Below are 27,560 nucleotides of genomic sequence, written 5' to 3' on the forward strand. Positions count from 1 at the left end.
CTCTGCTCCCCTGCAGCCCCTGTCTAGCTGGCCATGCGCATGCGTAAACCCTGCAGCCCCGGAGTGGTGATTTGCTCTGGAACTGATGTTGGAGGGTCATTCTCAGACAGTTCTGCAGGGCTGCAATAAATCACCCTGCATATTCCCACTCCTCCCTCCCTCTGTCTGTCTCCCTCCCTCCCTCTCTCTCTCTCTCCTTCCTTCCTCCCATCAGCTTGCCACCTCTCACTTTGCAGCCTCTTCTCTCCCTGCTTTCCCAACCCAAACCCCCCACCCTGTCCCCTACACTCACCCTAGAACACTGGGCATGAGATATGCAGCCCCCCTTTACCCTGCTCCTTCCTGACAGCACCACTTCCCTTTATCTCTGCACTCTGAGGGGGTTCAGCTGTGCCAGGGAATAACCCCCACCCCTTTATTCCACATCCTGTCACCCCCATTAATTCCTCCATTCTCCACATCAGGACTATAGGATTTGTCTGAAAAAGGGGGTGCACATTACCCCACTGGATCTAAAACAAGAAGAACTCAAGAGCCCTCCGCTAGACAGGGATCCAGACTGCTCTCTTTTTGGGGGGCTGGGGGGAGGCAAGTTGTATCCTTTTTCAGGAATCCTGCAATTAGACAAAAAAGGAAAGGAATGCCATTCTCAGGATGAATCCTGCTGGAAAAGCCTGACATTTTGGAAACATCAAAGAAGAAAGAATAATCGTCTCTAAGAGAATTTCAACCTGCAGAAGGTGAGAAGGGGTACAAGTGACTGAGAGGGGGGGAGGGATCGCTATGTACCAATGCCCACCCCCCTCGGATGGTACTGGACCTTTAAACAATATACCGTGTTTCCTTTAGATTACCATTTTTCATGTATATATTGTATGTATGTGTGTGTGTGCTTGGGCTTTGGGTATTTGTGAAGATGTTTAATTGGGAACATTAGAAGGTGATTTTTTGGCAGGTTTGGACTGGTCCTTTAGCTACTCTGTGCCTTATTGACCCTCCTGAAGCACAGGGAGCCACCTTGGGGGAAATATCACAATGTGGCTGTATTTTTTGGAATGGTACATGTGTGTGTATGTATGTATGTGTGTATGTGTGTATGTATGTATGTGTGTGTATATGAGTGATAGTTGTTACAAGGGGAGACCTGTCACACCATTATACTATGGGGGGGGGCGGGGGGAGGGAGAGCTGTCACATCATTACACTGGTGGGGGGAGGGGTAGTGAACACCCTTTGTACCCCCTGGTCAGCGTGACATCATTACTGCTCCCTTGCCTGTATTTACAGTGGGACATCCGTATAGGTAGGTGGCCCCCATGGCAGCACTGAGTTTAACAACTAACCCTTATTGTCTGGCTTTGTCCTTAAAAGAACAAATATAGAGCCTTTTGCAGGCGAATGGATGGTGGATACCCATGTATAAGTGGCGGGAGCTTGTGTCTGTGGGGTACACTTTGTGATGTCTAGAAGTAGTTAGAGGTGTCCTGCTGTCATTTCTCTGGGAAATGTAAGTTTTGCTCTTCCCTGGTTTCAAGGAAAATGTGTATGTGGCACTGTGATTGGTACAAGAGCTTGGGCTGTGTGTCAGAAGGGGGTACACGGGGGTCACAATTGTGTGACAAATATAGAGCCTGGGCTGTATAACTGAAGGGGGGGGGTCATGGATAAGTGACATGTACAGGTAAAGAACCTGTTATCCAGAATGCATGGGACCTGGAGATAAGGGTTCTTTCTGCAGTTTGGATCCCCATACCTTAAGTCTAATTAATCAAACTCAATAAGATTATTTTGCCTCCAATAAGGATTATTATATCTTAGTTGGGCTCTAGTTCAAGGCACTGTTTTATTATTACAGAGAAAAATGTTGAATATGATTAATATGATATTTGATTAATATGGAATCTATGAGAAATTACCTTCCCCTATTTAGGAGCTTTCTGGATAACGGGTTTCAAGATAATTGATCACATACCTGTATAGTAACTGGGTTCAGTGGACTGTGTATCAGAAGGGGGTTCATCGGGTCATGATTAAGGCTGTGTATCAGAAGGGGTTTCATCGAATTAAGACTGTGTATCAGAGGGGAATGGGGATTAGTGACACTTTGTATGTGGATTAAGATTAGGTGACAGGTATGGCCCAGGCTGTGTATCAAAAGGTGTCTGGGAATTATGATTAGGTGACAGTTAAAGTGCCTGGGCGGTATATATATCAGAAGGTGCCTGGTTGTTATGATTAGGTGAGAGGGATAGAGTCTGGGTTTATTTATCACAAGGTAGTGCCGATTATGATTAGGTGACAAGTATAGTGCCTGGGCAGTATATATATCAGAAGTTGTCTGGGTATTATGATTAGGTGGGAGGTACTGTGCCTGGGATATAAATCAGAAGGGTGTGGGGATTATGATTAGGTGATGGGTGCTTGGGTGCTTGGGCCGTGCATCAGGAGTGACCGGGTAGATGTATTTTATAGGCATAGCGGGAGGTGTATCTGGGTTAGGTGAAGGTTACATCTGCCTGGTCTGTGTATTACAGGCAGGTGAGTGACTGACGTGTTTCAGGGGGAAAGTTAATCATGACTCAATATATAAGTAAGTGTAGTGGGGAAATAGTATATTGCCTGTATATTGAGGCCTCCCTCATACCCAACATTTGGTCTGGCCATAATAAAGTTACAGATGGTAGGTGCCTCATAATTGTGTATTAAGAGAAAAAGGGCAGTAGGTGTCCTGATGCCTGTGTATTAGGAAGAGGTGAGAGGTACATGTCCTGATGCCTGTGTATTAGGAAGAGGTGAGAGGTACTTCTCCTGAGGTCTTTGTATTTGGAGTGGGGGAGAGGCAGGTTGTTTAGCAAGAAGAAGAGTTAATTGGCCAGATGTCTATGTATTGGAAGATGGAGGGGGTGGCGGTTGCCTGGATTTCTGGAAGGAAGGAGGCTCTGGTGTATGTGCATAAAAGAAGGGAGATTTCGCTGTCCTGTGTATTAAGTGAGGGTAATACTGTGATGTGTGTATTAGGAGGAGAAGAGTGGCAGGTGCCTTGATATGAGAATGTCTTTGTATTAGGAGTAGGGGAGATATATGATTTGTTACCGTGTGTATTGTGACTGGGGTTATATGTGTATAGCAATATGTTCTGAATTATATATCACAGTGATGCTGTATGATGAAGAAGATTGCCCATTATCTGTGTATTACAGTAGCGTAGGCTAATGTTACGTGTGTTTGTGTGGAACAAGCCTGGCAGCAGGTGTATTCCCTTCCCTGTACAACAGCCTGCACTGGCTGACACATTGTGGTGTGACTAGGGGAAACTAGGCGAGCGCCTATCCTTGGTCTTCCTCTGCCGTCAGAGCACCTATTCATTCTGTTGTGCGGCTGCAAATAAAGCACAGACAAAGCTCCGAGGTACAGAGGCATAAAGCTGATTTTATTTAGTAAGGAGTTACTGGGCTGGCCGGGAGCTGTTCAGTTGCAGTCAAACCTTTGTTAAACCCACATTATATTTCACTGACTATTTGGAGCCGAGGTGAATTTTCGAATGAAAAAAAATTCGATTTTCAAGCTATTTTTTGTGTACTTCGACTAGGGAATAGTCCAAATTCGAATATCAAAATTTATCATATGCTTCGACTTCGACCATTCGCCATCTAAAACCTGCCGAATTGCTGTTTTAGCCTTTGGGGGACCTCCTGGAATTTGGAGTCAATTGGTGGACTTTGAAAAATAAAAAATATTTTGGGGAAAAACTTTGAATCGAATTCAATGTGCTATTACTTCGATTCCTACGATTCAAATTCAAGTGAATACAGACCTATTCGATCGAAAACGGACCTATTCGACCAAAAAAAACCTTCAACTTAATTGCAGTTGGTCTTTTTGAATTAGAATTTCGAAGTTTTTTCAATTCGAAATTCAACCCTTGATAAATATGCCCCTACATATTCACGTACAATTTTTAAACAAACATTTTACAGTGTTCTGTTCAAAGGGTCCCCCGCTCCCATTGCAATCATCTTACCCCGTGTGCTGCTTAACTGGGGTTGTGCCACCTGGCCAGTAAAAATGATGGCTGATCCCAATGTTATTAATAGGGAATAAAGATAAATATATAGGAAGGCCGGTATTTTTTGCCAGAAAAGGGTCAACCATATGCTCAACTATTTACCTATAAAACTTGCACCACACACTGATCCCCCCATCCCAGACACAGAGCAGGCCTGGGGCAGTGTGACCTCGGACCCCAGTCTGATCCTGATTTTAGCCATTGAGAAGGGCAACAATCTGCTTTCCACAGATACAGTGATGGGACCAGGAGTGTAAGTTTGTGGCCAAGACACACACACACTAAATCATATCTCCTAATATGTGAAAACCGAAAGAAGGACACAATTAATTGTTGCAACATTAGTGAAAAATGTGAACACCCCCAATTTCTAGCCACCCCCCCAAACCATCACACCCTGTTTACAAAATCACCCCCTTTTTACATGGTTGAAGCAACAGGCACACTATGGCCCAAACACTTCATGACATGGTGGTGTGTTTAATTGTGTTAAAGGGGAACTATCGCTTCCTCATATTGATATTAGAAACTTTCTAAATACAATCAATTAAAAACTCGGCATCATTTCTGAAATAATTATGTTTATCTTCACTATTCCGCTCTCAGCATCTGTTTCTCTTCATTCTCTCTTCATGCAAGAGTTGGGTGTCAGATAGTCATTGACAGTTAGATCCAATATATCTTATAGGGGGGCTTCCTTTTGCCTCTATTAAAATCACCAACGTCATGTCTCTCTATATTCAGAGTTAGCGCAAAAGGCAGTTATTTTGTTTGTACTGGAATCAGTTATTTGAGTGAGCTCTAAATATATCTGCTAGGAAAGGAAAAACCCCCCTATAAGATATATTGGATCTAACTGTCAATGACTATCTGACACCCAACTCCTGCACTAAGAGAGTAGGAAGAGAAACAGATGCTGAGAGAGGAATAGTGAATATAAACTTGATTATTTCAGAAACAGTACAGAATATTTAATTGATTGTATTTAGAAAGTTCCCTACTTCAGTATGCCGAAGCTTATACTAAATTTTCATTTTCACAATATTTCCCCTTTAAATATTTCATGAAAGACACAGTGTTGGCCGTCAAGTCTTTCATGACAGACAGGTGTGGTACCTGAGCATTTTATGACAGACGCAGCAGTGCTCCCTTGTACACAGTGCCTACATGTAATGAATATATATATATACACACACTTTGGGGGCACATTTACTTAGGGTCGAATATCGAGGATTAATTAATCGTCCGTCAAAGTAAAATCCTTCGACTTAGAATATAATAGGATTTCACGCAATGCGTTAGTTGGAACGATCGTAGGAAAAATCGTTCAATCGATCGATTAAATTCTTCGAAGGATTTTAATCCATCGATTGAACGATTTTCATTCGATCAAAAAAAGCTAGAAAAGCCTATGGGGACTTTAGGTTGCGAAGTAGGTGGTCGAAGTTTTTTTTAAAGAGACAGTACTTCGACTATCGAATAGTCGAACGATTTTTAGTTCGAATCGTTTGATTCAGTGGTGTAACTAAATATCACTGGACCCCACAGCAAATAATTTTATAAGCCCCAAAAATGTCTAGAGATTGACCTGTTTTACCAAGTTTTATTGAATTTGTATATGAATTAGAGCCTCGTGGGGCCCCTATACCTTCTGGGCCCCCCTGCAGCCGCAGGGTCTGCTTCCTCTATAGTTACGCCCTGGTTTGATTCAAAGTCGTAGTCGAAGGTCGAAGTAGCCAATTCGATGGTCGAAGTAGCCAAAAAAATACTTCGAAATTCGAAGTATTTTTTATTCTAATCCTTCACACGAGCCAAGTAAATGTGCCCCTTCATGTTCTTTATATCAGCAGGCCCAGATACAAGCAATATTTCACCTTTCATCGTGCCCTCTGGGTCAGTAAGATCAAATTCCAGCACTGAACACAGAATAAATTGATCTTTTTTTTTTTTTGCCATTCAACATTTTTGTTTACTTCTGTGGAAACTGACCCAGAGGACAGAGTGAAGTCAAATTCCTCTTGTGTTGCTGTGCAGTGGAACCAGTCCAAACTCACCACACACAGACGCAATTAAAACTCTGTGGGCCCATGTATTTATTCTTTGCACTGCTTGCAAATTGGCCAGTACTGTTTATGGTAGGCCTACATGTAGAGTAGCTAGCTGCCTGTTTGATTCCAACACAAGCATCAATAGACGTGGCTCCTCTCAGGGTGTAGTTCTATCAGACCGCGTCTGTGGTCCCACTGGAAAATCTGCCCTTCTAGGCCATACTAGATACTCAGCCCCATGCCATTGGCCAACTGAGAAGTGTCATTAAAGGGGAACTATCGCGAAAATGAAAATTTAATATAAGCTTCAGCATACTGAAATGAGAAACTTATATAAATACAATCAACTAAATATTCTGCATCCTTTCTGAAATAATCACGTTTATATTCACTATCCCTCTCTCAGCGTCTGTTTCTCTTCATTCTGTCTTCATGCAGCAGTTGGGTGTCAGATATTCATTGACAGTTAGATCCAATATATCTTTTAGGGGGACTCCTTTTGCCTGGCAGATGAATTAGAGCTCACTCAAATAACTGATTCCAGTACAAACAAAATCTAACAAAATAAGGGCACGACTACACGGCCAATTCCGCCACGATCCGACGCGCTGCGCAAAATTGCAGGCGTCACGTCGGATGCGACGGAAACAAGGTAAGTAATTCAATTGTTGCATCTTGTCGCATTGTTGATGCGACGCGACACGACTGTCGGATGCAGACGCTGCACGCTGCGTCTGCATCCGACAGTCGTGTTGCGTCACATCAACAATGCGACACAAAATCCGACACTGACATTACTTACCTTGTTTCCATCGCATCCGATGTGACGCCTGCAATTTTGCACAGCGCGTCGGATCCCGGCGGAATCGGCCCTGTGTAGTCCTGCCCTAATTGCCTTTTGCACAAATCCTGCATGTAGAGAGACATGATGTCTGGTGATTTTAAGGGCTCTTACACACGGCCCTTCCGACCTGCGCTCCCCTGCATTCCGTTTTTTGGCGTTCAGCCGCAGGGGAGCGCAGGAATAGACGCAAGTCATTATTTGAAATGGGCCTGTACTCACTAAGGCGCGTGTAGGTGCCGAACGCAGGAAAAATGCAGCATGTTGCGTCTGAACCTGCGTTCGGCGCCTACACGCGCATGAGTGAGTACAGCCCCATTTCAAATAATGACTTGTTTCTATTCCTGCGCTCCCCTGCGGCTGAATGCCAAAAAACAGAACGCAGGGGAGCGCAGGTCGGAACGGCCGTGTGTAAGAGCCCTAATAGAGTGAAATCTAATACATCTTCTAGGTAAAAGGAGCCCCCCCTATAATTAGGGTTGCCACCTGGCCGGTATTTCACCGGCCTGACCGTTAAAAATGATGGTTGATCTCAATGTCATTAATAAGGAAAAAAGATAAATATGTAGGAAGGCCGGTATTTTTTTCTAGAAAAGGTGGCAACCCTACCTATAATATATATTGGATCTAACTGTCAATGATTATCTGACACCCAACTCCTACAAGAACAGAGAATGAAGATAAACAGATGCTGAGAGAGGGATAGTGAATATAATATAATAAGGTCCAGGGAACAATTTTGAGTTGTTTGCAGCCTTCCTGACATCGACGTCATTCACGTTAGAATGATGTTGGAACATTGTTGATGGGATTTACTTCCATTTAGCCATAAGACCATGAGGGAGTTTGGGCACTGATAATTGGGATCAGGTGTTCAGTTGGGTTGAGGTCAGAGCTTTGTGCAGGTCAATCAAGTTCTTTCACTCCCACATCAGTGGACCTGGCTTTGTGCATGGGGGTATTACTGTGCATGGAGTATCATTGTGCATGGGGGTATTATTGTGCATGGGGGTATCATTGTGCATGGGGGTATCGTTGTGCATGGGGGTATCGTTGTGCATGGGGGTATCGCTGTGCATGGGGGTATCGCTGTGCATGGGGGGTATTGCTGTGCATGGGGGTATTGCTGTGCATGGGGGGTATTGCTGTGCATGGGTGTATTGCTGTGCATGGGGGTATCATTGTGCATGGGGGTATCATTTTGCATGGGGGTATTACTGTGCATGGGGGTATCATTGTGCATGGGGGTATTATTAGGCATGGGGGTATTATTGGGCATGGGGGTATTATTAGGCATGGGGGTATTATTGGGCATGGGGGTATTATTGTGTTGCCACAGGAAAGAGCCTCCCCCAAACTGTTGCCACAAGCTCAGAATTGACAGGAATGTCATTGTGGAACCAGGCACCTTAGCCGCAAGCATTGGCATTATGTATTCAGGAAAGTACATTGTGTTGGTATCTGCTAAACCCCAAGCCAGACTGATGGGGGAAATCTGTGACTGGATGTTTATGTATAAACAGTAGAAGTGACAGGGCTTATAGGACTTTAATGTGGGGGTTACATAATATATATATATTATTATTTTATTTATACTATACTACATATACTGTGTGTATGTGTGTGTGTAACTTTATATATGAAAAAGGACTTTACTGTGCGTTATGTTTTTTTTTTCTTCTGCTTCGAATCCCTGTAAGATCTATTTGCACCCTTGCTCCATTCTTTCTGCTCCCTCGTCCCTATGCATGCTGAGCAAGTCCCATGAACAATGCTATAGTTGTCCTGGGAGTACAGGGGGGCCTCAGTGGTGATCACAAGACAATAACAAATAAACTAGAAGGGCATAAATGAGTAAACTCATAAAGTGTGTTCCATGTACAATCAGAGCCACCACTGGGGGGTCCAGGGGGTCTAACAATAAGGGCAGGGGGGAACCCCAAGAGAGATTTAAGGTGCAAAGAGAATTGGGCAAAGTGTATGTAGCTCATGGGAGGGGTTTTGACTCAATAAGATAGTGACTAGGGCAGAACAGGGGCTTAGCCCTGTGTGCACTGGCAGTTCTTTTTCATTGGGGCTCCATTCTACTTGTTGGCAGTGTCTACCCCCCTGGGGCCCAGATAATAATAGTTGCCCCCTGAATGGGAGGCCCGTTATCAAGAAAGCTCCGAATTACATAAAGACCAATCTCCCATAGACTCCATTGTAATCAAGTAATTCAAATTTTTAAAAATGATTTCTCTGCAGTAATGAAGTGGTACCTTGTATTTGATCCCAATTAAAATCGATTAAATCCTATTGGGTTTAATTTGTGTTAAAATTATTTTTTTTACTAGACTAAAGGTATGGAGATCCAGATCCCTTATCCTGAACACACCAGATCCAGAGCATTCTGGATAACAGGTCCCATACCTGTATTGGCTCTAGTGTGGTGGCTTTTCACCTGCCACCAGCTCCCATTTATTTCATGGGGAGATGCACAGTCATCTGTAGCCATTTTAGACTGTAAGCTCTACTGGGGAAGGGACTGACATGAACAATGAAGTTGTTTATACTATTGGGGCTACATGATAACAAGGATAATTTGACCCCTTACCAATCGTAGCGCTAATGGCGTGAGCCTGCCCCTCCTACGCCTGAGGAATCTGCTTCCATTTCCCAAACCACCAGGTTTACCCAAGAGCGTGTTTATCCGCCTCTCCCTCCCTCACGCTCTGAATGTTTTTCTGCCTCTTCCTCCCACATCCAATTGACTTTTATTTTTTGCTTCCTCTTTCCATCAAGGTATTTTGTGTGTGTGCCACTGGCGAGACAGAGAGAGAGAGAGAGAGAGAGAGAGAGAGAGAGAGAGAGAGAGAGGGGGCCTCTGTGTGTGCTTAGTACACCGAGTACTAGTAAACCGAGTACTGCACCGAGTACTAGTAAACAAGCCAAGCCTCGGGGCTAATGCCATGGCTTCCTCACAATGTTATTGGTTGTGTTTACTCAATGAAATCACAAAAATCTCTCTCCGAGGGCTATTTTTAAGTTGATGTTTTTTGGGTGTTATTTAAAAACAAATACTTCTCGTTTTGCCGTGTTTTTTTTTATCCGTAGGAGCAGCCAGGAATTCCAGTGAGTAGGCTGGAGCACATGCTAGCAATCATCCGGAGTAATGGGATATCCTTTGAGAACCCCACATGTTTGGGCCTAGTCGCTTTCCGTAAGCTGGATGAATAGTCTGGGGCATTATATATATATTGGCAGTGGGTATAGGGCAGAGAAAACTGCATTTACAAGAGGAATAGGTAGGGGAGACGTAATTTTACGTAAAAAAAAAAATCGAATTAGAAACACTGTCCTAATGTCAGCTCTGTGCCCGGATACTAGTGCGGATCAATGTCCACTGCACAAGCCTTGGCTAACTTCATATTGCCAGACAGATAAATGGTTCTGCGATCAATCACTCTCACTGAAACATGGAAGCAAAAAGCTTTTGGATTCCAGCAGTGTTCTGTTTCAGTGTATCTTGGGTTTCAGAGTGCAGCCCTGTGAGCTTATTGTTGGGAAAAGGAATTCTTGGATGGAGGCAGGGAGAGGGCAGGAGACATGTTGGAACTCGTTGGGATTTGGTGCCTAACAATTAGTAATATTGGTTCACAATGGGAGGGCCGTTCAACCCATTCCCTAATTTTGGACCATTAACCCTCTTATTGCTTCAAACAAAGCCTGTCCTAAATAGAAGCACAAGAAGTAAATCACTACAGGTATGGGAACTGTTATCCAGAATGCTTTGGACCTGGGGTTTTTTCGGATAACGGATCTTTCCACAATTTGGATTTTCATACCTTAAGTCTACTAGAAAATCATGTAAACATTAAATAAACCCAATAGTCTGGTTTTGCTTCCAATAAGGATTAATTTTATCTTAGTTGGGATCAACTACAAGCTACTGTTTTATTATTACACAGAAAATGGAAATAATTGTTAATAATTTGGATTATTTGGATAAAATGGAGTCTATGGGAGATGGCCATTCCGTAATTAAGATCCCATACCTGTATATCATTATGAAATGTTAGTTTGGATCAAGTACAAGGTACTGTTTTATTATTACAGAAAAGAAGGAAATCATCATCAAAAATTGTAATTATTTGGATAAAATGGAGTCTATGGGAGACAGGCTTTCTGTAACTCTGAGGTTTCTGGATAATGGGTTTCCGGATAAAGTATCCCATACCTGTATTTTAATTTATGGGGCCCCAGTAATACCAGAGGGGACCCGGGCTTAAGTCTTGTTTTACAGCAATTATGAATGGATGAAAATGGCCTGGGAGCTGCAGAACTAAGGGTACAATTTGCTGCACAAAGAACACGTGGTGATGGGACCCCCTGCAGTTAATTCTTCACTACAATATGGGGCTGTATATAAGGGAGCCATACACAGGGAGATATGATTGTTTTAAATGATGAATGGTCAAAGAGAGAACAATAAACCATTGATAGAAAGAGAATCGTTAAAGGGCATTTGCACCCAAATGCACGAATAAAGGGAAATTCTCAGCAACTTTCCAGTACATAGTAATTAATGGCTTAAAGTGTATTTGCAAATATGTCCACATACTGTATCTGTCCCTTTCCTTTCTCTGGTGCTGTAGCCATGGATCCGCTGCCTTCTGCTACATGGTTTCGGAGCTGGTAGTGCAGTGAATATAAACAGCCAGACAGACTCTGCTTTTAATATCGACGAGCAATTTTATAACCAATGAGATGAATATTGGGGAGCTGCTCAGAATGACTTGACAATGACCCAGTAAAATTGTAGAACACCCCCCCCCCCCAGTTGGATGATCTTCTGAGGTCCCTGGCTGATACATGAGCCTGGCTAGATAGTGTCATATGGGGGTGTCCTGTATAGGTGCGCTGTGCCTTGTGTCTATATAATAGGTGGAAATATTGACTATATAGGCTATGGCCTATCTCTCTGGAGTAATAAGGGGAGTATATGTAATAAACATAAATATCTGACCCCTCCCCAGCATCCTGTTCCATTTAGTTTCTGTGTCTCTCATTGTCTATCACCCCCCTCTCCTGTTTCATTCTCTTCTCCCCGCTCCCCTCCCTTCCCCTGGCTCACAGCTGGCTGGACACTGTCACCCTGTGTTGTCTGGCGGTGACCCCGGCTTAGCCTTCTGGAAAGGGCGGGGCCTGGAGGAAATATCCTAAGCCTGTGTGTGAATACAATTAGTCACAAATAAATGAGTGGGTGTATTGAATGTATCACTTGGGTTCTGCAGCCCCAGGAGAGTGTAAGTGTTCAGTGCATGTAGTAGTGGTGCCTGTACTTCATTATGTCTCCTTGTTTCCCCTGTCACCCTCCAGCTCCATTTCCTCTTCATTTTGTCCTCATGTTTCCCCTTTTATTATCAATCTGCATCCCCTTCCCACCTCTCTATCGCATTCCCTAACCCCCCACAATTTTTCTCTGTGTATCTGCCCTTTCTTTCCCCCTCCCCCTCTCCCCATACTGTGCTCTCAGGCCTTCATACATTCCTCAGTGTCTGGCTGTGGCTGGCTCTATGCCCAGGATAAGGGGTGGTGTGGGGTGGGGGGGACACGCCTTTATCCCCACATGGCACTAAATAGGTGTCCCTCCCTCTCCCACAGTCCCAAAGGAGGGGAAGTCTTATTCCACATCCCAAGGGTGTGTATGTGGGGGGGGGGGGCTCCCATGCTCCCCCTGTTGCTCCAGGAAAACACACGTGGCAGCTGAATACACCCCTTCACTGCCGGAGACACTGATAGAGTTGTTTAACCATTACACTGCCAGTGAGGTCAAAAACTCCTGAAGGAACAATGAAGCTGCGTGTGGGGTACTGGTGCAATGTCAGATTTTTCTTATTTCCTCAGCACGTCCCTTTAGTATATTATCTCGTGGGCTCACCTTCTCAGGTCACACTGTAAAGGCCAGAAAATTCATCCGTCATACAATACGAAGGAGGCTTTTATAAAAAGTAGCAGTACAGCTGTGCAGTTGTTGTGGCCTCCTTCGTATTGTATGATTGGTGCAATGTTCCAGTTGGGCTGGAGGGGGTTAATGAGCAAAAGCAGCAGTGTGTGCGTGGGCAGTATTTAACTCTTCTCCCCTGTCTCTCTACAGCTGCTGTGAGGGCTCCCTGCGGCCATGCACTCCCTGGATGAACCCCTGGATCTGAAGCTCAGTATTTCCAAGCTGCGGGCAGCGAGGGAGAAACGCGAGCGAAGTGGCGCTAACGCCAGGAAACGATCTGTGCACCATGAGCTGATGATCCGGGATGATGGCACTACAGTTATCACTCCCATTTGCTCCTCACCCCCACCAGGTACCCTTCAAGCACTATAAACTTCCTCCCATCTGTGTGCCCTTTACCTCTCTTTCACCTAATGCTGGCGCCGTGCATTCTGGGCCTTCTGTTTGTTCATGTGGTCAGTGCCCTTTGACTTTGCATTGGCTTTATACAAGTCCTTTTTACCCAGTGCTGCCACTTCATGCCTTCCTTTTGTATCACCCCAGATGGTGCCATCACAACTAATGATAATCATTTGCTCTAGAGACTTCCTTCCTTCTGTTTGCCCTTACCCATTTTACCTGATGTTTCTCCTTGCTCAGTCAGTTTCCTCTTGCTCAGTCAGTTTCCTTTTGCTCAGTCAGTTTCCTCTTGCTCAGTCAGTTTCCACTTTCTCAGTCAGTTTCCTTTTGCTCAGTCAGTTTCCTTTTGCTCAGTCAGTTTCCCCTTGCTCAGTCAGTTTCCTTTTGCTCAGTCAGTTTCCTCTTGCTCAGTCAGTTTTCTCTAAGTCAGTTTCCACTTGCTCAGTAAGTTTCCTCTTGCTCGATCAGTTTTCCTTTGCTAAGTCAGTTTCCTCTTGCTCAGTCAGTTTTCTCTATGTCAGTTTCCTCTTGCTCAGTAAGTTTTCTCTATGTCAGTTTCCTCTTGCTCAATCAGTTTCCCTTTGCTAAGTCAGTTTCCTCTTGCTCAGTCAGTTTCCTCTTGCTCAGTCAGTTTCCCTTTGCTAAGTCAGTTTCCTCTTGCTCAGTCAGTTTCCGCTTGTCAGTTTCCTCTTGCTCAGTCAGTTTCCTCTTTCTCAGTCAGTTTTCTTTATGTCAGTTTCCTCTTGCTCAGTCAGTTTCCTCTTGCTCAGTCAGTTTCCTCTTGCTCAGTCAGTTTCCTCTTGCTCAGTCAGTTTCCTCTTTCTCAGTCAGTTTTCTTTATGTCAGTTTCCTCTTGCTCAGTCAGTTTCCTCTTGCTCAGTCAGTTTCCTCTTGCTCAGTCAGTTTCCTCTTGCTCAGTCAGTTTCCTCTTGCTCAGTCAGTTTCCTCTTGCTCAGTCAGTTTCCTCTTACTCAGTCAGTTTGTTTCACATGACGCTGGTACTGAGCACCACTATCATCCATATGCCAGCAAGAAGTAACTTGGCCTTATAGTAACTTCCTAAAATGCCCTTTTCATAGAACTTTGTTTATTCCCCTACCACTCTCCTTTGTTTTGTGTAGGGTTTCGGTATCGGGATGGAGACAGCCCCCCCTTTTCCTCTATTCCCATTGTGGATCTCAGCCTCTCCCCACCTTCTGGGACTGACTCGCCCAGCCGTTCATCGTTGTCCCCAGAAAGAGCTGCAGGAGGAGACACTCCAGTTGTGAGTTTCACCAGTTTCTATAGTATTGACAATCTGTGGATTCTGGCAAATGCCAGTGGGGCTGCTGTAAGATGCCATAGACAGTCCATATTTATTGTGCTGATGGGGGGCTGTTTGGGGCTCTGTGTACTTGAATTGCCTATTTTGAATTCCAATCCAGACCTGTTGACAATCAGTAACAAAGCTTCCACCTGTGCTAAACCACAGTCGTTGGCTGTTGTTGAGAGGTTGTAGTTCAGCAACAGCTTAAAATACTGGTCAGTAGCAGCAAGTACACAGCCAGTGTTCTTGTGCCAACTACTCATGCAGGTTATTAATTATCTTTCCTTAATGACTAACTACTTCAGGCCTGATGCACCTCACTGCACAGAGGAGTGTAGCACATAGTGTAGCGCATAGTGTAGCGCATAGTGTAGCGCATAGTGTAGCGCATAGTGTAGCACATAGTGTCACCAGTCTGCACACTGCACATGTGTTTGGCCCCTGCCCCAGTGGATCCCTATCACATTAACACACATTATGGTCAATGTTATCAGGAGCCAATTAACCTGCTTGTTTTTAAAGTTTGTGAAGCCCAAACAAGCATGTGGAGATCATACAAACTGCTTGCAGATAGTTCCCTGGCTGGAATTGAACTCAGGACCTCAGTGATGTAAAATGGCAGGACTAACCAGTGTGCCACTTTATCTTTCTCTGTTTTTTTTAGGACAACCCATTGCTTCGCTGCGGAGGGGATTCCGTTTCCAGCCCTTTTCAGTTCTTTTTGCCTATCAGCTCCGGACTTCAGCTGCCCCCTTCCATGTTCATGTCCCCCCCAAAAGAGAAGCGGCTTTCCCTGGAGTACACGGAGCAGAAACAGCTGGTGTGTCAATGGGCGAAGGTAATCGGATTTTACTGCTTTGCCAAACTGCCCCCCCCCCTTAGGGTAGGACTACACGGACGAATTTGGCGCGATGCGACACGACGGATCAACGCTGCAACACCATGCTACAATGCATTCACTGAAATTGTCCGTGTAGTCCTACTCTCAAGTTCTAACTACACCCTTACAGGATTTTTCTCTCCCCCACCACCATGCTTTCTCTTTTGATATTTTACTACCCTTGTTTTTCCTGTTTTGCCTTTTCTGCTTTGCTACTGGGTCACATCTAATTTGCATTCTTCTCTCTTTCTTCTATAAACACATTTTCTATTGTGTCACCTTTATTCATGTTGGTCACCAACCACCTATGCGATTATTTTCACCGTTGCATTTATATCACATTCAAAGAGTGGCATTGAAATCAGGGATGAGGTCACAATGGGCAAAACAGACTAAACCTCTACTTGTGCCATCATCCAAAATGTCTTACCTCGTAGTGCAATCGCCTCTTCGAGCTCCTGCAGGAATTGGTGGACCATGTTAATGATTTCCATGTCAAGCCAGAGAAGGATTCTGGGTACTGCTGCCTGTGGGAAGGCTGTGCTCGTCGGGGGCGAGGTTTTAATGCCAGGTGAGTGTGTGATCATCATTCTGCTGTTGTCCTATTTGAGCACAGGCATCCCATTAACAGTCAGATGTAAGTCTTAGCACTCCATACTAGATGGCAGGGCCAAAAAAGGGGGCATGGTGCATTGTGAGAAATTTGCACCTTTGCCCCTTAGTAAATACAAATTTACATTTATGCCTTTAGGGCAGAGACACAAACTCAGATTCGGGGAGACTAGTTGCCCGGCTACTTCGGGCGACTAATCTCCCCGAATCTGAGAGTGTGTCTCTGCCCTTAAAGAGCAACATCATACAAGGCTATTTCAGGTAGAATGTAAATTGCCAACGGGATGCTCTTCGGATCACTTTGTTTTTCCGAAGTCGTCCGAAGTTTCCTTGCGAGACCCATTCTAGCCCGCGGGAAGGCATTTTGGGAAGATTGGTTGCCAGAAGAAGAGGAGATTTGTCGCTGCGTGACTAATCTCCCAGAGTAACCACTTGTGCCGCCACACTTAAGCAGTTTCAGTAGCCTGAAAACATGCTCCTCCCCCATAAATGTTATTGTAAATTGCCTGACAAGTGCTCATGTCAGTTTATGGGGGGGGGCTAACACTGTGTGTAGGCAGTTACCATTCAGGCGAATTGTAATCATTGCTTTAAGGTTTTCATTTTATGTTATAAGGCAGTGCTGTCAAACTGGTGACCCCCCTTGAGTGTCCCCCACATGAAAGTCTGCCTGCTGTGTCTGATTACCATGTGTAAAATCTAAAAGGTATCACTACAGAGATTAACTGGCCCCTGCATTGTTTACATCTCAGATTCAGACAATAGACTCCTGCATTGTTCTCATCTGTAACCCCCTGCATTGTTCACACTTATAACACTTCTATTGTTCACACTTATAACACTTCTATTGTTCACACTTATAACACTTCTATTGTTCACACTTATAACACTTCTATTGTTCACACCCTAAAGACCGTACTGTTCACACTTCAAAACCAGACTGAAACTGCCCACATTGTTCACCTGTTCACACTTCAGCAATGGTATTGTGAACTGTTCATTTTAGAGTGGTCCTGGTTAGGTCTGGACTGAGATTCAAAATTGGCCCTGGCATTTCAGGTAAACAGAGGCCCAAACAGCCCCCCACCAGCCCAATAAATAATGACTGTCTATGGCATCTTACAGCAGCCCCTCTAGCAGTGCCAGTCCTGGTCCTGATAGCTTCTCTGTCTCCTGCTGTATTCTGCTTGCCCCACGCTCCCTGTGTGTGCCATACTCTGTCTGCCCTATGCTCCCTGTGTGTGCCATACTCTGTCTGCCCTATGCTCCCTGTGTGTGCCATACTCTGTCTGCCCTATGCTCCCTGTGTGTGCCATACTCTGTCTGCCCTATGCTCCCTGTGTGTGTCATACTCTGCCTGTCCAATGCTCCCTGTGTGTGTCATACTCTGCCTGTCCTACTCTGTCTGTGTGTTCCATGCTGTGGGATGTGAGTCTGATGGGGATTGTTAGCTTTTGGAAATATGTGTAAGTGGGACCCCAAGGTGTTTAATCATGTGCTGGGGGGGTGTTATCCATAGGGGAGGATGAGGCATATGGATTTAAGGGCATGTCTTAATTTGACATCATGAACTTGTTTCACATATGAGAGATGAGTGATATTACTGCAGTGAGCACCAGCCATTTGGTTTTTTGGTGTGCTTCCACCATTAATGTAGACATGGTCCTAAAAATTCTGGTGGTAACATGGGTGTGGTTTAAAGTGGGCATGGCTTAAAAAATCAGGGCGTGGCTAACACTGGCTTCCATTATCGACCTGCCACCATGTAGGTCAGACAAATTCTGGCCCTTGGTATCACAGAAGTTGGACAGCACTGTTATAAGGGTTTCATTTTATGCTGTTAAGCAGGGCTGATTATGAGGCAGCATAGCCCCAGTCGGGAACTCCATTAATAGTCATGAGCAGGCCCGGACTGGCAATCTATGGGTTCTGGCAAATGCCAGAGGGGCTGCTATAAGGTGCCATAGAAAGTCAGTATTTAGTGGGCTGGTGGGGGCTGTTTGGGCCTCTATGTGGGCTGATTGGGCCTCTGTGTACCTGAAATGCCAGGGCCTAAATTCTCAGTCCAGACCTGGTCATGAGGCCACATAGTGCTAAGTTTAAAGAGCCCTCCCACCAGTGGGTCCTGTGTTGTGAGACTTACCATCAAATAAAATACTCCTTGCACTAAACACCACTCCCTTCATCTGCCTCAGCCACTCCCAGATTGTGCCAAAACTCCACCCATGATCCACCCAATCTCACCCACTTTCCCATAAGCCTGACTCCTTTTTTATCTTAAAATTTGTGCTTTTCCATCTTGGGGCCTTCATCTGTCAATGGTCCCCTAACTACAGTACCCCCCGTTCCCACTCCTGGTCTTTATAGCACATACTCCTCATAAAGCCCATTATCCCAGTTTGTCTGGGAGGAGAAAACTTTGCTGCGCTTCCTCTCCTACAACGGAACTTCCTGTTTGGGTCGTACAGTCACATTAAATAGTGACTAGAATTTTCTTGTATATAAATAAATCTCCACAGGGTCAAGTTTGAGAGTTAAAGTGGGGCTGTGTGTGTGTATTGCAGCTGCAGAGGTGCGGCTCACACTGATTGCTTATTTCCGACACATGGTTTGTTCAATGCATTTTTGCTGAAAGTTTACATAACCAAAATACACAAAAAGAAAAAAAAAAAAGGCAAGTTGTGCAATGTGGCCTTTGAAAGAGACGGATTACTACAAACATTTTTTTTTTCTTCGCTCTGCCCCAAACACCAGCACCTGGAATCTGAGGTATTGCAAAACACTAGGAAGGAATTTGGGTTTAGTTGAGGAGCGCCGAGCTCCCGCATTTCAGTAGATAAAAGTCATGGATTTAAAGAAATTTGCAGTTAGGTACAAATATGCTCATGTAACTCTGTCTGTCATATTATTTACCTTCAGGGGTATTTTTCGGTACAAGTAGAAAGTGCTTGTCAGTCATTCTATGTTACTCAGGTGCAAGGCTGAGCTCTAGACCCCCTTCTGCCTGTGCCTCAGTAAAAACAAACCTGAAACCTTGACAGCCAGGGTGTTGATAGAATCAAATTCATTGAAAGTTTAGTACAGTTCACTCAGTGGACCACAGTGGTGAATTTACTAAACTCAGGGGGTTATTTACTAAACTCCGAATAGCAAAAATCCAATCAAATCCAAATTTTTATGAAAAAAAATCAAAATTTTTCGGAATTCGTTAGGGTAGGACTACACGGACATTTTCGCGCGATCCGACACACTGCAACAAAATGCATTCGACAAATTGCATGCGACAGAAATAAGGTAAGAGATAGAAATGTCGGATGAAGTTGCAGCATTGATCCAACGCAACACGACTGTCAGATGCAGATGCTGCACGCTGAGATTTGTCGCATGAGTTTTGTTGCAGCGCGTCGGATCGCGCCGAAAACGTCCATGTTGTCCTAGCCTTAAACCCTAAGGATGGAAACATCAGAATCTGAAAATCCAACATTTCAGACCTGTCGAGGTTTCATATAAGTCAATGGGAGAAGTCCCAATGATTTTTTGATGTGCGCTGGGTTTTGTGCAATAATACGAATTTCAGGGTTTTCGGGCATAAAAACATAAGAAATCTGAGTTTTCATGTGAAAAATCCCCAAAAATCGTGAAAATCGGATGAAAAATCCCAAAAAAATTGTGAAAATCAGATTTTTTCCTGCAAAGCAAATATACGGGAAAATGTAATAATAAATAAGCATAAAAACCCAAGCGGATTTGATCGGAGTTTGTAGCAGAAAATATTGAGATAAATATGGACTGATAAATAACCCCCATAGTGTGTGCTGTAGCTTTAAGAAAAGATTGGGGACAGGGTGGGGCACAGGCCTGGAGTGGAAATCTGTGGGTTCTGGCTAGGGTTGCCATCTGGCTGGTATTTTACTGGCCTGGCCGGTAAAACACCTGCCAAGGCCGGGGCGTATTATAAATCTACCCACAATGAAGCTGCCGGTAAATTTGTAATACCCTTAACAAAACCCCTTGGCCTCCCCCAATCCACTGCAAACTAAACTTTTGTTCTCCTTCTGCTATTCGCTGCAACACGGACACTCCCCCTTTTACATCATGGTCCCGTCCCACACCAGCCGGTAAAAATTTTAGGAAAAGGTGGCAACCCTAGTTCTGGCAAATGCTAGAGGGGCTGCTGTAAGATGCCTTAGTCACTATTTATTGGGCTAGTGGGGGGCTGTTCGGGCCTCTGTGTACTTGGAATGCCAGGGCCTATTTTGACTCCCAGTCCAGACCTGGTGGGGCAGTTAGACAGTCGTTGGCTTCAGTTAGCAGCTAACTGCCACTTCAACTCTAGGCTTTGTTACCTAGGACATATGACTCCAGGTCACCACTGATCCAGCCCTGACATGTTTAAAGGGCAAGTCAACCCCCAAAATAAAAATGTGCAAAATAAAAGAAACCATTATTCTTAGCAACTTTTCAATATACATTCATTACAAATGTTCTATGGTTTTTAATTTATTTGTGTATATATTGCTATTGAAAGCAGTGTTTGTCCCTTTCTATTCTCAGACTGTTGATACAATGTAAGACAAGGCAGCTGATTAACAGACCTGGCTTTGTTGGGGAAACTAAGACTTTTGCAACATTTTGTGTAAAAAATAAGAATGTACCAGTGCGTTGTACTCTTTTAGATATAGAAGAATTGTGCTTAAAAAAGTAGTGTTTCAGGCTGATTTATTGAATATTTCTGCAAAAACCCTAATAATCCCTCCCTTCTCTTCCACTTCCTGCTCCCTGAATTCCCAGGCTGTGCAGGGGAGTCGGCGGCTCTCCGCTCACTTCACTGTAGGACAGGAACCAATCAGCAGCTAGCAGGACCTGATAGGGAACTGAATCCTGTCTGTGCTTGTGTGATCGAAGGGCTGTGATTGGCTGTCCCTTTCCTACTGTGCTTCTGGCAGGGACCGTTTGGACACGCCCACCCCTCATTTGCAACACAGACAGGGACCAGTGAACATCTATAGGGAGCTCTAATAAAGGGGCTATTTTTAAAGATATTATGAATTTTTAGCACCATGTAAAAGCAACACCATATATTACTTATGATTGCCTACAAAATTAGGTTTTTTTCATTTATCCTATATGTCTCCTTTAAAAAGTAACAACCAGGAGTTAAACAAATGCTGCTTTCAATATCAATTGTTTTTACAAATACTGTAACTTTAAAAGCACTGAAATGAAATGTATATAGGAAAGTTGCTTAGAATTATGTTTTCTTTTATGAGGCACATTTTTATTTTGGGGTTGACTTGCCCTTTAAGGCTAATGCCACATTAGGCTGATTCTTGGTCTGCAGAAAAACACAGGCCAAGGATTAGCCCCTATGCTGGTATCTGCCTTATTCCTTGCCTGCACCCAGAACCACTGTGTTGAACCGGGTGCAGGCACATGTAGCGGATTACGCTAAAGTAGACATTTCAGTGCTGGAATCCCTGCTTCTGTACCCGGGTCAACACATTAGTTCTGGGTGCCACAATGTTAAAGTAAGGAAGAAGGAAGAGCAGTGGATGATTATCAGCCTGCGCAAAAATGCAGACAGAGAAGCAGCCCCTATGCTGGCATCTACCTTCTTCCTTGCGTTAACATTGTGTTGTTATCATAGCAAAACTCTTTCCTTCACCGGAGCTATTGGCTTATAGACCCTGCTCTTCAGTGGGTAGAAACAATAATATTTGGGCCATAAAATGCCCCTAGCAAGCTCTATGCCACTAACATGTGCCATGGTTGGACACGCATGCACATAATGAGGGGTGGCCCAGCTCACTTATTTTGTACAAGCTTGTGGCGCAGGATCAGTTATCTCCACCCCCAATCTAATGTCACATGCAAGTGCAGGCACCATAGCGCTTACTAGGGGGCATTTTCTGGCCAAAATAGTATTGTTTCCCCCAACTGTAGTTAGGGTTTCTGCAAAAACATACCGGTTTTCCTATATATATATATATTTGGTGTTTTTTTTCTTAATCTTTATTTATTTTTAGGGATGCACCAAATCCACTATTTTGGATTCGGCCGAACCCCCGAATCCTTTGCGACAGATTCGCCCAAATACCGAACCAAATCTGAATTTGCATATGAAAATTAGCGGTGGGAAGGGGAAAACATTTTTTACTTCCTTGTTTTGTGACAAAAAGTCACACGATTTATGTGACAGGGACAGGCTCATGGACAGACACGTGAGATGAGCCCTGGGCAGAGGTGTAATTGAATTTTTATATCATTGCAGGTATAAGATGCTGATCCACATTCGTACCCACACTAATGAGAGACCACATTGCTGCCCCACCTGCCACAAAAGCTTCTCACGGTTGGAAAATCTCAAGATCCACAATCGATCCCACACAGGTCAGTCACCCATGCCCACCCCAGATAACAAGACCTTAGCAAAAGACTCAAGATACACAAGTATAGGCTGATTGTTCTGCAATCCAACTGGGTAATAGGCCACAAAGTTGGAGGAACTAGTACTTGACTAGTTGGCTTCTCACAGACAATCCTTGTGGGATCGGATTGGTCTGCATTTTATGGCCCTATTAAATGAATCATTAAAGGGTAACTATCAGTAAAATGAAAATTTCATATAAGCTTCATCATACTGAAATAAGAAACGTTCTAAATACCATTAATTAAAAATGCTGTACAGTTTCGGAAATAATCAAGTTCATCTTCACTATTCCTCTCTCATAATCTGTTTCTCATTCTCTCTTCATGCAGCAGTTGGGTGTCAGATAGTCATTGACAGTTAGATCCAATATATCTTATAGGGGGGCTCCTTGTGCCTAGAAGATGTATTAGAGCTCACTCTATTAAAATCACCAGACATCATGTCTCTCTACATGCAGAATTTGTCCAAAAGGCAATTATTTTGTTAGACTTTGTTTGTACTGGAATCAGTTATTTGAGTGAGCTCTAATTCATCTGCTATAAGATATATTGGATCTAAATGTCAATGAGTATCTGACACACAACTGCTGCATGAAGACAGAATGAAGAGAAACAGATGCTGAGGGATAGTGAACATAAACTTGATTATTTTAGAAATGATGCAGAATATTTAATTGATTGTATTTAGAAATTATGATGAAGCTTATATTAAATTTTCATTTTCCTGATAGTTCCCCTTTAATCCCTCCCGGGTTCACACAGGAAGAGGAAGTGAGGTGCAGCACTTCCTGTTAGCTTCACTTGTGTGATGATAAGGAGAGTCGTAGTGGCCATATTTATGGGGCTCTGAGGCACAGCATGACAAGTGAACCGTTATTTCACCCATGTCGATGTCTACAACTCAGCCCCTCAGATTCTTGCACAATTGTCTCGATCCTTGAATGATCCTTTCTCATCAGAATGAATTGATGCTTCTCCCTAGGAAAGCACATTACAGCTAAGCTTTTTCTGACCTTGCAGAAGGCTACAGTTGGGTTGCCAAGGGACTGGTAGAAACTTGCATGGATTAAATATCTTCCATTCAGGGCCATTTTCCACATGAGCCAATCATGAACAGGAGGCATTTAAGCCACATGAGTGGACTGAAATTTAAACTGTTGTCACCAACAGGCCCTCAGGCTGCCAACAAGATCTAAGAGATCAATTAAGGCTAAAAAAACATGGATTATCAAGTAAAAAGTGGCCTTTGTTGTGTTTCTTAGGGTAGAGACACACGCTCAGGTTCGGGGAGATTAGTCGCCCGGCCACAGATCTCCTCTTCTTCGGGCGACTAATCTCCCCGAACTGCCTTCCATTTACATTCTAGCCGGCGGGATGGCACTCAGAGCAATTCGTTTTCCAAAGTCGCCGTAGTTGCCTCACGAGGAAACTTCGGACGACTTCGGAAAACTAAGCGCTCCGAGTTCCAACCACATTTGTCGCCGGACGACTAATCTCCCCAAATCTTGAGTGTGTGTCTCTGCCCTTGCTCGTATTCTCATCCAACCACAGATGTAAATAATTCTAAAGATTATTTTGGTTATCGTTACACCCCCTCTGTATCTCACTCGCCAATACTATTCTGAGCCCCTCAGCAGTATTTGCATGTCATTGTACACATGATGTTGAGTGACAGTTAAAAGTCATGAATCCCCCCCAGTATAGATGAAGACCTAAGCAATTATCCTTGCTATGCAGAATTATTTTTACAACCACATTCAGTCATCCATATCCCCAGTGAGCTAATTTTACTTGACATTCCTGTAATGTGGTCATAACACAATAGGAGGCCTATGGGAGGTGGTAAAGAAACTAGCTATCCATTCTAATAGCACCTTGCTTGCAAAGGGACAATACGCTATAGGTCTCTGTTGGTATAAAGGGGTGGTTCGCCTTTAAGTAAACTTTTAGTATGTTATAGAATGGCCTATTCTGAGCAACTTTGCAATTGATTTTCATTAATTATTTTTTAAAGGTTTTGAATAATTTGCTTTCTTCTTCTGAATATTTCCAGCTTTCAAATAGGGGTCAAAAGCTCTTGCTCTGTGAGGCTACAATTTTACTGCTAGTGTTACACTTTATTACTTATCTTCCTATGCAGACCCTCTCCTATCCGTATTCCTGTATCTTGTTCAAACCACTGCCTGGTTGCTAGGGTAAACAAGACCCTAGCAACCAGATAGCTGCTGAAATTCCAAACTAGGGAGCTGCTGAGCAAATTGCTAAACAACTGAAAAATCGGAAAAAAATTAAAAAAACGAAGATCAATTGCAAATTGTCTCAGAATATCAATGTCTACTTCATGCTAAAAGTTTGAAAATTTTAAGGTGAACAGCCCCTTTAATGGCTTATGAATGGTAAATTAGCTTCTAATTCAGCCGCTGTTATTTCCTCGACAGGTGAAAAACCCTACATGTGTCCTTACGAGGGCTGCAACAAGCGTTACTCCAACTCGAGTGACCGATTCAAGCATACGCGCACGCATTACGTGGACAAGCCCTATTACTGCAAGATGCCAGGGTGCCAGAAACGCTACACGGATCCAAGCTCCTTGCGCAAGCATATTAAGGCTCACGGTCACTTCATCTCCCACCAGCAGCGCCAGCTGCTTAAAATCCACCAGCCACCAAAACTGCTAGTTACAGGTGACAGCAGCTACGCCAATGGCACACAGCTTATCATTCCTAACCCGGCAGCCATTTTTGGCAGCCAGTCGCTACCCATTCCTCTGACTCCTGGGCCTCTGGACCTGAGCTCTCTAGCATGCAGTGGCATGGCGTCAGCTCTAGCCGGTCTCCCCAATCCTATGCTGACACTTGCAGGGTCTCCTCTGAACCTGGCAAAAGGGTCTCTTCTTTCACAGGCCTACTCTGCTGCAGGCCTCGGCCTACCTCTGGTCTCCTTGGTAACATCAGGGAAAGTTGAAAATGGAAAGCGCCCTAAGGGTCAGAGAAGAGACAACAGTGAAAGAACTGAGGGGTCAAACTTGAGCCCTGACCCAAGCGAAGGTCTCTCTCTGCTGCCTGGAGGTGTGTTAGATCTCTCTCCCGGACTGGGATCAGAACCTCTGCTGCCAGGATGGGTGGTCATTCCTCCAGGATCTGTATTACTGAAACCAGCCGTGGTCAATTAAAGTCGTACCCCCTGAAACTGTCCACCTGTCCCCTATGCCCCCAAATCTGCCGCTGACAGGAACGCACAGGCCGGTTGGGCACGGGGCCACTCCCTTCAAGACGAGGCATTTCACAGAGACAAACCCTGGACTGTGATATTTGCAGATTTTTTTTGCCACAATCTAAGCTACATGGAACATTAGCAAAGCACCGTGTTAGATTCTGGCAGTGGAAACTTTGGATTTTGATCTTATTTTTTTTTTTTTTCTAAATTGCATTCACTTTTGAATGGATTTTCTCTCTTTTGGGACCAAATAAAAAACCCAATTTGAATGGCAATTCCTTTGAAAAACAAGGAAGCATTGACATTCCTGCAGGACACTTGTGCAGAGGGAAGGAGTAAGTTGGTCTATGACAGGAGCACTATTGTTCGGTGATGCTGTACGGCCCCGGTGATGCTACTCTTCTTGACCTCTGCAGACCTGGTTTGTAGAAACTCACGAGTGAAGGAGTAAAAATCCCTTCTGAGAAAAGCAATAATGCGGGAGATGCTTGGACAGAGGTGAATTTGACAAGAGGGAATGGAGGACAACTTGTCTGGGGACCTTCTCTGATTCTCTCACGCGCTCAAGCCTTTTCCCCATTCCAGTGCAAAACCAGTTTGTTGGTTTGTACAAGGCATCCACTTGAGTATACCCCATTTCATTCCCTCCCTCTCGCGTTCCCATGAATCACTCACACTACCCTCATTTCTCTAGACTTGTTCCACTCATGCATTTTAGTTTACAAATGTATTCTTTCATTCGTTTACACTCCAGATATGCCGCCCTGCGTGTACTGCCATCAACCCACTGCTTTGCTTGCTCCTCCGTTCCATTTCTGCTTTCTCTGAGTCCTCCTCTCTTGCTCGCTCCTTTCTGTCTCTTTAGACCTTCTTACCCATCCTCATTATTGGTCCGTACCATTAGTTTTGCATTTCCCACACAGTCCTTCAGTCTCACCTCTTTTAATCATGCTCAGCCCTTACACATACCTTCTTACTTGATGGTTCCTAAGTCTTCTACTCTTGCTTACATTGTGTTATTATGCTTCTTCTACCACCCACTGGCTATCTCCCAAAACACTTGTCTTATTATTTGTCTGCATACATTTAGTTTTGTCTCTCTAATTTCTTCTGCCTGACCCTCAGTTCTCACCTACTTTTATCATGCTCAGTGTCTACATGCTAAGGGTTCCACTCCTCTTCTCCATATACATATGCACTCTCTCTTTCTCCTACTCATTTCTTGGTTATTTTCACCTCCATTCTCTTTTTTTGCCATTTATTTTACCTAGAACTCTACCATATACCATTCTGTTGTACCACTCTACCCCCATCCTACATACACTATTGCCATTACTTGCTCTGTCTGCTCTACTCCATGCAAGCTTCTTGTTACCCTAGCTAAATGTATCTGTTCTCTTACACTTGTTCTATTCTTTCTTTCTACATGAATCTAGAAAGTTGTGCCACCATATTTTTCTTGTTTCTATTCTTGTTCTGTATGTTTCTCTGCTGTGTGTTCTAGAATGCTCTACTCAATTTCTGCATCTCCCTCTTACTAAATTCTCATGGCTTGTCTTCTTTTTTCCTTTGTTAAGCTTCCTTGTACTCATCTGCTCTAGAACCTTCTTTCTGTCACCTCCTCCACTTTACATGATCCCTCTTTCTACTGATGACCGACCCATCCTCCCGCTCTCTGGATCCCCAATGACAACGCATTCAGGAGCAGTGAATGCCGCTTTTCATCACTTTACTGGAGAGCAAACAGAAATGTTGCTTTCCTTTTTTTTTTTTT

General features: G+C 44.0%; 1 protein-coding gene across 2 annotated transcripts; it reads left to right on the forward strand.

Moving 5' to 3' along the window:
* Window positions 1–27,560, forward strand: glis2.L (GLIS family zinc finger 2 L homeolog). 2 transcript variants are annotated; one of them, XM_018236539.2, is made up of 7 exons: window positions 1–740; window positions 13,095–13,296; window positions 14,465–14,607; window positions 15,314–15,487; window positions 15,967–16,100; window positions 22,413–22,531; window positions 25,009–27,560. In XM_018236539.2, the coding sequence occupies exons 2-7, from the start codon at window positions 13,119–13,121 to the stop codon at window positions 25,740–25,742; spliced, it is 1,482 nt and encodes a 493-aa protein (XP_018092028.1). In that variant the 5' UTR covers window positions 1–740; window positions 13,095–13,118; the 3' UTR covers window positions 25,743–27,560. The 2 variants fall into 2 exon arrangements, with proteins under 2 accessions (XP_018092028.1, XP_041433521.1); XM_041577587.1 differs by lacking the exon at window positions 1–740 and adding an exon at window positions 12,651–12,807.

The sequence above is a fragment of the Xenopus laevis genome, chromosome 9_10L (genome assembly GCF_017654675.1).
Source record: "Xenopus laevis strain J_2021 chromosome 9_10L, Xenopus_laevis_v10.1, whole genome shotgun sequence".
Lineage (NCBI taxonomy): Eukaryota > Metazoa > Chordata > Amphibia > Anura > Pipidae > Xenopus > Xenopus laevis.

Excerpts from the sequence above, each read along its gene's own strand:
- glis2.L (XM_018236539.2), top strand. The coding sequence starts at position 13,119 with ATGCACTCCCTGGATGAACCCCTGGATCTGAAGCTCAGTATTTCCAAG. Across the intron at positions 13,297-14,464 it reads TTGCTCCTCACCCCCACCAG|GGTTTCGGTATCGGGATGGA; the intron begins GTACCCTTCAAG and ends TGTTTTGTGTAG. Across the intron at positions 15,488-15,966 it reads TGGTGTGTCAATGGGCGAAG|TGCAATCGCCTCTTCGAGCT; the intron begins GTAATCGGATTT and ends CTTACCTCGTAG.